The sequence below is a fragment of the Melanostigma gelatinosum genome, assembly GCF_949748355.1.
Source record: "Melanostigma gelatinosum genome assembly, chromosome: 5".
Taxonomy (NCBI): Eukaryota; Metazoa; Chordata; class Actinopteri; order Perciformes; family Zoarcidae; genus Melanostigma; species Melanostigma gelatinosum.
Genome location: NC_136638.1, coordinates 14,641,561 through 14,652,348, shown reverse-complemented (window position 1 = coordinate 14,652,348; position 10,788 = coordinate 14,641,561). Strand labels below are relative to the sequence as shown.

The following is a 10,788-nucleotide window of genomic DNA, read 5'->3' as shown; positions in this document are numbered from 1 at the left end:
GCAGAGAGAGGGGCTATTCGATGCCGGGCCCTGTTTCTGTGTGATACACTAACACCTCTCCTGCTCCACAGCCTCGGGGGTAATGTGACAGGGAGGGACGCCTGCAGTGACTGTGAAATGCGAGCAGATTGTTTTTCAAACGTCGTCACCGGGGCCTTAAGCTTCAGTAGGTCAACTCCCACAGTGAAAGAACTTGTGATCTTACCTACATAATCACAGATACGCCGCTAACACGAGGCCAGCATTCCACAGCATCATTCCTGGACTCCTCTGAACGGAGTAGAAAACTGTCTGGCTGCGTCAGCGCAGCAACAGGTGGTGTGATGTAATCTTCTGCATTGTATTGTAATGGCCTGTCTTAGATTTCAAGGGAGCCAAAGTTTATGATGAGCGCTGAGTCGACGTGTTAAGTATTTAAACAGACATACAGTAATGGATGTCTTCATTAACGGAGCGTTCCAGAATCCCATTAGATCCATTTGGCTTTTCATGGGTCGATTAGTCCGAGGATTTTCACCGACCCCTTCACACTGTCCTACTGCCCACACATTTTTTTATCCCGCTAACGCCAGTTTGTCTTTTCCCTGGCGCATCTCACTCTGCGTGTAAAAGGTCAGGCCGCACATTCCTGCTGGCGTCACTTAATAAGCGGAGGAGAAAAATGGCATTTATCAAATCGCTCCTATCTGTTCTCTGCTCCTCTTCCCATCACTCTAAGGCTATGGGCTAATATTCAGCATGTCACTCTGCCCAAGACGATCAGGCCTCCGCTCTTCTCCCATTTAATTATCAACTCTCCCTGTGTGTTCTAGGCCCCGACATTTCAATTTTCATCATCTTAACATCCACCGCTCTCTCCCCATCCCGCTCGGCAACATGTAACTGCGATAGCTCCAAAATAACCAGGCCCTCTCTCCTCGTCTCTCTCTGTCATCACATTATCCCCTCCTCCCCATCCTCTCTCGCTACATTATGTAACATGCTGGCTTTGGTAACCGCCATCGTCCACCCTCTAATCTTGGTCCGCCCATAATAGGAGCACACAAGGCTGAACACACCTGTATGCTAATGGACAGGGATTGCACCACTGGTCGCTGTGGGTGGCAGAGGCGCAGGCTTGTCTGTCTGTCTGTCTGTCTGTCTGTTCTGTCTCCCTGACTGACTGCCTGGCATTGGCTGCTGACAAATGCCAGCACAAAGCTTGGTATTTGCTCCCACGTACAGTATGTAGGTGTGAGGATTCTCTCTCGGTCTCTCTGTTTTCTATTTTTCTATCGCCCTCACCCTTCCTTCCCACCTTCTTCATCTCTTTTTCTCAACCTGCCTCCATCTTCTCAAGATCCATACATCTCTATTTTTTCGCTCTCTCTCCCGTCTCCTTTTATGTTCCAATTCCTCTCCTCTCGTCCACCTCCTCTCTCTTTTTTTGGCTTCCCTATCTACTTCCTCATCTTTTCTCCGTGGTAGAATGGGGCACGATTAAATACCCACCAGCGCTTGTAGCTGGGTGTGTTTGTGTGTGTGAACAGGGGCGTGGTGGCTGCGTAGGTAAAGGGAGAACCTCTCATTCTCGCCGGCTGGCAGAGCGTTGGAGTTTCATCAGGCGAGGACTCCTCTGGCTGGTTTGTGTGGGCAGCAATGGGGAACACACTGAGGAGAATGAACCGGCTGACTCAAACACACACACACACACACACACACACACACACTGCACATCTATAAACACACACACGCGCAAACACAGACTAATTCTCCTTCCCCTGCCCTTACAGCATCTGGCTTCCACCCCCTCTATGCATCAGAGTGAAGGGAGGCCCAAACAGCCACTGTGAACTGTTTATCATCTTTATTACTTTATTACTTTTCCGACAGTTTTCCCTAACCTGATTTTATTACATTGTCATCAGATGATGAGTTTCTCATCTGCTCTCTCTGCTCTTTCTTCTTTGCTTTGCCACAAATGTATCGACCTTGGTATCACTGATGCATGAATGCAGCGGCGGACACAGACAAGAGTTTCAATTTGGTATCACCACCACTGCCACACAGTCTCTCGGTGCAACTCACCGCCATCAAGTCCGGAGCTTCTGGTCTTCATTTCACCAGGCCTGGAGACACGCTGGCGTCTCTGCTGAAAAACAAAACGTAGACTCAGGTTTTTGGAGCAAGTGCACGGGCAGCACCATTTTCCTTCTAAAATGCAACAGTGCGTTGCAGTGCCACATTCCTCTAAAAGTGATTCGATTTGAGCATTTGTATGTATCTCACTGTATGAATAAACAACATTACACATTCTCCAGCTGCGCCCTCTACTTCAGGCTTATTTGGATTTTGTGAAGGAGCCTCTGCTCCACATCATCCATAATACATGACAGAATTTTGCTATCAGTCTAATGGGGGTAAACAGAGAGATTTGCCAGAGGCTGAATGGGAAACGCCTGGGAGAGAATGCAATCCAGTAAAGACCAAAAACCCTCAGTGGCGTGTTTACCTGAATCATCTTTTGTTTCCACATCCATCCATCCATCCAGTGCAGTGAAACGTCATTCTATCCCGGATGAGGCTGACTGACACTATTGTAACAACAGCCCCTGTAGATGAAGGGCAGTTGAACGGTTTAAGGGCAATGCAATCACTTTTTTTAAAGTCTAAATCAAATGATATTTGAAGAACGGAGAGTCTCACCTGTAGGCTACCGCCCTCTTCAAGCATCAGCAGCGTCTCGCTCTCTCGCGCTCTCTAGCTCTCTCTCTCTGGCCACCTCAAAGTGTCCTGCCCGCGATGTTTCCCAATGAGGTTGCTCGCATATAGATCCAGTCAGCAGCAAGGGAAACACATTGATTTCCCGTCACCATCCACCGAGGAGTGCACCATCCAGCCGAAGCGGGAGCAGCCGAGGGGGGACATCGGTATCCCGCAGGCGTCCTGGCAGCTGTGCGCAGCGTTGTTAATTCGGCCCATTAGGCCGCTGAGTGGCAGAGAGATTCCCCGAATATTGAGCCGGGGACACCCCTCAATTAGACGGATCGGCCCGCACCTCGTCAGCATCCGCGGCTATCTGCTCCCATTAATCAATGACACTGCCGAGAGAGATTGAAAGTTAATTTAGAGGAAGTTTGCGAGCAGAGTTTGCACAGTCTTGTATTTTCAAGCTCATAGCCTTAGAAATACACTCGCTTATATCAAATGACAAAATCAGTTTGAAATGTCGGCTGATTATTCATAATCAACAAGCCGAGTAGCCTATATACATGGGATAATATGTTACAGCCTAAAAGGGAAAGGTAAAGTCACTTTTTAATGGACTTAGATATTATCTCTGCTCGCCTTCTCGTGTGTATCATAACAGAGTCGTTGCATTTGTGGTTGAACATGTTTCGTATCTATTTCGCCGCACAAGCACTCCGCCTTCAACTTTCAAACATTAACCAAATCAATTCAGTCCAGCCGTTCGTCTGCCGCACAAAGTCTTTCACATGAAGTCATAAAGCTGAAGCTGTGCTTCAAAGCGGCCAAGCTGGATTCTGCTGCTGACATTAGTTATTATGAGCGCTGGACATGATTTGCACTCCAGCCTCTCATTCACTGCCAAGCAGCGATCAGCGCTGCCTCAGGAAGTTCCAAATAAGGACAGGGAAATGGAAACCCACCGGAATAGGTCCTTCTGTAGTCACGACCTTATAAGGCACGGCGGAGCCGGGCTTTCCGGCAGCAGCGCAGCCTGCTGCACAGATGGGAAATCCAAATCAAATCTATGGGGCGACGGGGAGAGAGCGAGAATTATGCTGCTGTCTCGCGAAGCTGTTCGGCTATGAAGATACATTGATTCAGGGCAGAGGAAGAGCGGCGTTGTCTCCGCAATTTACTGCTAGAGCTTAATATAAAGTCTCTCCACTCTGCTTTCCCCCAGGCCAGCGTCATGTGTCCTCCGCTGCAGTGCCTAAATATGGGCTTCCTCCACTCCAAATATGGACATCTACGTCACAGCAGGAGGATATATAACGAGCAGGGAAACCTCTCAGCTCAGAGAGAGCCCTGAGAGCCCACACGAGCAACTGTTAGAGCAGCGATAGATAGACAAACACATAGAACTCCCTTTCTGCGAAATAGCACCACAAAAGTACAAATTCAAAACAACATCCATGCAAGAGGATAAGTCATTTAACAATTAGATTCAAAATCAAGATTGATCTGTTGAATAACTTCGATGGATGTTAGGGAATGAGTATAAAGGACACTTTTGATTTTTTTCTGAAAAGACAAGTGGATCTTATCTCATCTCTGAGAGAAAAAGGAAAACAACAGGACAACTGGAGAACAAGAGTCACGGAGCAAGACAGAAAACAACATCTTCCTCGACATCAGCAGAAGTGTGCAGCGCTCCCTGAGCTGGGCGAAGTGATTACCTCCACCTGTGAGGCATCGCTCTGCCAGTGTGCGTCCAGCCTCCCTGCACTCAGCACCAGCCCCCAGCGCAGCACCAGCACCAGCAGAGGATGGCTGCAGCAAAGACCGAGATGATCCTCCCAGCCCTGCATATCTCAGAGCCTCTGAGCTTCCCTCACTCCCCCATGGATAACTACCCCAAGCTGGAGGAGGTGATGATGCTCAGCTCTGCAGGGACCCCCTTCCTCACAGCCTCCGCACCCGAAGGTGCAGGCTTTGGCTCCGGGGAGCCAGGAGACCAGTACGACCACCTTGCTGGAGGTAAGATCTAGAGATTTGCCTCTTTTGCCTCTGGTGTTCTGTGCTGCACGTACAACTGAATTGAAGATTACAGCACATCTGCTGAGCTACACGAAAGGAGTAAAGATAAATAAACAGCCAAATAATTGTACTTCTCTTTTAAAAAGTTGTGCTGTGTATGATCAGTTCATTATTAATTGATCATATTAAGTCAGTTGACATAAGATTTTTACTTTTTTATTAATTTGTTTCATCATGGCTTGTAATTTTACACATTTGGATATTAGCCGACCAAACACAATTCATGAATAAAACAAAAATTCCCAAATGAACAGAGACAGGGAAATTAGAAATACCTCTGACTGAATTTAAATGTATCGATAGCTCTAAATCCATGTCGACTCTTGGAGGAATCAAACGCTCCTCCGTCACCGCGTGCCTATAGACAATCCTACAGCTCAATTCAAATTGCATTCCTAAAACCAGCTGAACTGCAGTTTTGGTAATCAATCGCTGCGGGCTCTGTGATGGGCTTCAAGAATGTGTGTGTGTAAGTGTGTGTGTGTGCAAGACAGGAAGACAGAAAGAATGAAAGAGAGACGGAGAGAGTGTGAGCAGAGGGAAATAATGTGAGGATAGAAAGCTTGCACAGCAGCTCTTGTTGAGGTTTGGAAGAGTCAGTTTTGGAGTTTAGGGGGAAAGAGTTTAGTTATAGGGGGATTTTCTGCGTGGGCACCGTACCGATCTCTCTCAGAAGAGAAGGGTGACACACTGTCCACCGCTCTGGCAGGATTCCCCCTCTCCCTCCCTCTGAATATTGACAGTTTGATTAATGTCTCCTCTTTCTCTGTGCTCCCTGCAGATACGTTACCTGATATCCCCTTCAACTGTGAGAAGTCAGTGGGAGAGCAGACCTACTCCACCCAGAGGCTGCCCCCCATCTCTTACACAGGCCGCTTCACCCTGGAGCCCGCCACCACCTGCAGCAACAGCCTCTGGGCGGAGCCCATCCTGGGCTTGTTCACTGGTCTGATGGGCAATATTGCCCCCAGCTCTTCCTCTTCTGCCTCACAGACCACCTCGTCCTCCTCCTTATCCATCCCGTCCTCCACTTCTTCCTCTTCTACCTCCTCATCTCAGAGCCTCAGTTCCTCCATTCACCACAACGAGCCCAACCCCATCTATTCAGCCGCCCCAACCTACTCCAGCCCCAACTCTGACATCTTCCCGGACCAGGGCCAGGTTTTTTCCAGCTCGGCTGGATCAGTGCACTACCCTCCTCCGGCCTATCCCAACGGCAAGACCTGCAACACTAGCTTCCCTGTGCCCATGATTCCTGACTACCTCTTCCCTCAGCAGCAAGGAGAGATCAGCCTGGTGCCCCTTGACCAAAAGCCCTTCCAGAGTCAGTCAAGCCAGCCGTCCCTCACTCCTCTGTCCACAATCAAGGCCTTTGCCACCCAGACTGGTTCCCAGGACTTAAAGAGTGTCTACCAGTCCCAGCTGATTAAGCCCAGCCGCATGCGCAAGTACCCCAACCGGCCGAGCAAGACACCTCCTCACGAGAGGCCCTACGCTTGCCCCGTGGAGACCTGCGATCGCCGCTTCTCCCGCTCTGATGAGCTGACTCGCCACATCCGTATCCACACGGGCCAGAAGCCCTTCCAGTGCCGCATCTGCATGCGCAACTTCAGCCGCAGCGACCACCTGACAACACACATCCGCACTCACACTGGTGAGAAGCCCTTTGCCTGCGAGATCTGCGGACGCAAGTTTGCCCGCAGTGACGAGAGGAAGAGGCACACAAAGATCCACCTACGGCAGAAGGACAAGAAAGCAGAGAAGGCAGGAGCCGTGGTGGTGACAGCAGCGCCGGTATCAGCTGCTTCGCCTGTCTCCAGCTACCCTTCTCCCATCACCTCCTACCCCTCTCCAGTGTCCTCTTACCCCTCTCCCGTCACCTCCTGCTACTCCTCTCCAGTCCACACTTCCTATCCATCTCCTTCCATCGCCACCACCTACGCATCAGTGTCCATGTCCAGCACCTTTCAGTCCCAGATCGCCTCCTCCTTCCCCTCCTCAATTGCCTCCCACATCTACAGCTCCCCCATCCCCACCCCGCTATCAGACATGCAGAGCACTCTCTCCCCAAGGACAATCGAGATCTGCTAAGAAAGAGAACAACTTTTTATAGTCTCTCCGCACCTCTCCTTCCTTAAGGTTCTTTGAGGGGAAAAAAAAATCTGCGTCAAAAGACTTAGTTTTCTCCTCCAAAAAGCACTTTTTTTGTCTGCTCCCTGTGCAGTGTTAGGTGAATCTTGAGATTTACCTGAAAGAGAGAAAAAGACACACGTCAAGGACTGGGCAAAGACAATAGAAGATGAAAAGGGATTTCTTTTTGTCTCTGCAAAACAAATGCAGCTCTTCAAATGCGTAAGGGACTCAACAGATAGAGCGTTGAAACCGGCACTGACGGGTCTCTACTATTAGGTACACAGAAACCAAGAGACAAACAGATTGCCAGCAACGTTCGCCCTTGAAGGCACTCCACGCAGTAGGCTACAAAAGACATTGAATGATATACATAAGCTACCATATATGTATATTGTACATGTGCCATGTTTCGTTTTTTATCATTCTTCGGTACCATTGATGTGAAAAATTATTTGCATATTTGCATTGTATTATTTGAAGTGAGCAGGGCCATATTTTCTACATACTTTCTCTATTATGTAGTGATGATGCTGTGATACGTTTTGACATTGTTTGAAAAAAAAAAAGCACTTAAGTATTCAAGCATGAGTAAGAGTGATGTTAGTTTCTGTTTGTAAATATCATCCACCGGTACGATCTCTTTCTCACATGTGACATATCGCTTTGGTTATATGGAAAAATAGAGAAAAGAAAAGAAAAAACATTTAAAAAGAAAAAAAAACGAAACAAGAAAAACGCGCTCCCGTTATTTGGTGCCTTTTTGTGAAGCCTTGCTGATGTTGTGACTCGGCTGTGTGCGAGAGAGGATGCAATGCATCTCGCCTTAAGGGTTGAGGGAATATTTTTGTTACAGAATGTAAGTCTAACTCAGAGGGAGGAGAAGGGACGAGCTACGAGGGCACCGCTTCATTTCATTAGAATGTAAGCAAAAAAGGAGAAAAAAGTATATTTTTGTAAAACTTAAGTGTAAATATCCACATCTTCAAGAGCTGGAATGTTGAAGTTACCTACTGAGTAGGCATGGGATTCTTTTGTATGTTACATACATGCAGTTCATTATTTTGTGGTTATCTTAATTTTGTATTTGTGTTTGTTAAAACAAGTGACTGTTTCTGGCTTCTAAACACATTGAATGCGCTTAACTGCCAACGGGATATTTGGTGTACAAGATATCCTCCCAGAAATGAAATATAAATAAAAATATGAATATATATGTATATTTGTTCTGTCCTTTCAAATTATTCCATTGATACTTCAAAACATTTCATACAGTCATTGCATTACATCCCGCCCTTAATTTCATCATGCACATCCTTATACATTAACATCACATTCCATCTTCTTATATGTTAAACTGCATGCAGATTAAAAGTGTAGATTAATCCCACAACTTCCCATCGCTAAAAACACCCTTTCATTCGAGGAAAATCTGCACGGCATCGTCATATGGAAACTCTCCGTTTCAATCGCTGTTCTCCAATTGAACCCTGTATTGATGATAACACTAACGCATGACTCCCATGCCTATAAACTATAGAGATGAGGAATTCTTATCTACATCCAACATGCTGTTGAAGATATAAAGCTTATCTAAATTTCCATTTTATTTTAGATTGTATGATACATACTGGCCCTTTCTGTTAAGTACACTGTGTTGCGGCCATATGATATTTAGGCAAAAACTAACAATAATTCTCTTCTGTATGCTGTTCGAGAAAGGATCTTTGTTTTGTTTTGAGAGGGATATTTTAAAGCGACTGCTCAGACATGCACAGGGTTATTTTCACAGAGTGCAGGTGAAATCAATCACATGATAATTACCTTCTTTACTGCAAATGTGCTTGGCGAGAGCCTGTCACCCCATAGCGAATGAGCTGTAGCACACAATTGGGCAATATCCGCGTAGGTTAGGCTCAATTGTTGCACGAGTGCAGCGGAACAGACTGGCCCTGAAGGTTCAACCGCTGTTTCTTTTGGTTTTTCAAGTAGACTATAATAACAGCCTCTTCGCACCGTCATTATTCATCTGCCACTGTTCCCGGCAAGAAATTCTTGCTACATGTTTGGTTATGAAAATAAAACAGGTTGGGTTTTTTAGCTTATGTAGACAAGAACCCTAAGTTTTTCTCTCGGTGATTTGGAGTCATTTTGCGTTGTGAAATGCACAAAACAAAATACTCACAAATGCAAACACAGCTAAAATAGAAAGCAGGAAAACAAAGAAGACAGTGATAGAGGGGAAAGGAAAATAATTAAGATAATTGGTCTCCTGATCCCAAATTGACTTTCTAAATTCGGTCTTATGTGTGTGTGTGTGTGTGTGTGTGTGTGTGTGTGTGTGTATGTATGTATGTATGTATGTATGTATGTATGTGTGTGTGTGTGTGTGTGTGTGTGTGTGTGTGTGTGTGTGTGTGTGTGTGCCCACACGTATGTAGGCATTTGAGTGACATATACATTGTGACCGCATATAGACTTTGACTAATGTAGTTGTTTCCTGCTGTGTGTCTTCATGCTGCTGAGGTGATGTGTAAGCGTGTAATTGTGTGAGATTTGCCATACTGGCAGCCGCTGTTGTGCTCCGTGTTCTTTTGGTTAAAGCACAGCGTCCCCACAGATCGACCAGGACACCACCCTCTCATCTGCAGACACAGTTTGCAGGTGTGAGTCTGTGTATTTGTATGTATGTCTGCTTAAGTACGAATGAATACAAATGATACAGCGAAAGGCAGCAAAAATAGCAATAGAAGGTAATTATTTCCTGAGATGAAATCTGCATTACTGCTACAATTTAATAAATAAATTAAATACAAGAGGATATACTACAGCGAAACACAAACCAGCACTTTGGTTGATCTCCGAGTTAAATCATCTTGATGTTTAAAAAAGGATGCTCCTCACTCAGAACCACATCTCTTCAGGGCAAATCTCAAGCCTCCTTGTGTGGCTTAAAGTCCTGAAATCTGTGATGTCCTGTCATTGTTTACAACATTATTTTGGTCTCTGGCTTCAACTCAAGAGTCATTCAGCAGCTTTTGCTTCAAAACTTTCTCATACTGCCATGCTTTTAGGAAACTCTTACTCAAAGTGAAAACCACAGACTGCTCCTCAGCCCTTTCTCATGCTAATAGACAATATATCAACCAGCATTGTCACAGTCCATACGCGAAATGCTCGAAAGACAGACGACCGATATCCCTCAAAGTACGAGGGAATTGTGTAGCCCCATCATATCTTGCTCTGATTCAAGTCTCTTCCTCGCATATCAAAGCTCACGCGCTGAGCCTGTTCTGTTTAGGGAGGTGTGAGAGGAGCGCAAGAGGAGTTGGGAGTGCAGTTGCGTTGTGGCTTCACTCTGTTGTAACTCACAACGGAGCCACCTCACGCCCCCAACAGGCTTCAACTTCAAGAGCCCTGCCTTTGTTCAAAAATGTATTTGTTCTCTTATTCTTTTTGGGAACTGTGTAAAACAAAAAAGGACGAATGGCAAAAAGAACCTTTCTTTCTCCCACAGCCCTTGAACCCCACCCCACTACCACTTCTTTCCCTCTCTCCCCTATCTGTCTCTACCTTGCTCTCCCTCTCTGGTAGTGCATATTTTGCTGGAGATGCTAATGATCTCCCCCCATCTGTATTCTGATGCAAGGTCTGTCTGCACTTTTCCCTTTCATCCACATACAAATGTGCTCTTATTGCCTCTTCGCCCTCGGGCCTTTTAAGATGCCTTTTTGAAATATGCCATTTGATAAGCACATCATTGGCCAAGTCCCCGCAGTGATTAGAGATCTCTTTAATGTGAGCAAGTTAGAGAGTGAATGAGGGGCTTCGGGGCTGGTAGCTATCTGTTCTCCTCTGCCCTCACTCCTTGACATCTCCCGGACCGCTGGG

General features: G+C 46.4%; 1 protein-coding gene across 1 annotated transcript; it reads left to right on the top strand.

Moving 5' to 3' along the window:
* Positions 1-4,040: 4,040 nt before the first annotated feature.
* On the top strand, positions 4,041-8,107 carry egr1 (early growth response 1). The gene is made up of 2 exons (XM_079268276.1): positions 4,041-4,707; positions 5,549-8,107. Exons 1-2 carry the CDS (start codon positions 4,497-4,499, stop codon positions 6,856-6,858), a joined length of 1,521 nt encoding a protein of 506 aa, XP_079124402.1. The 5' UTR covers positions 4,041-4,496; the 3' UTR covers positions 6,859-8,107.
* Positions 8,108-10,788: the final 2,681 nt, after the last annotated feature.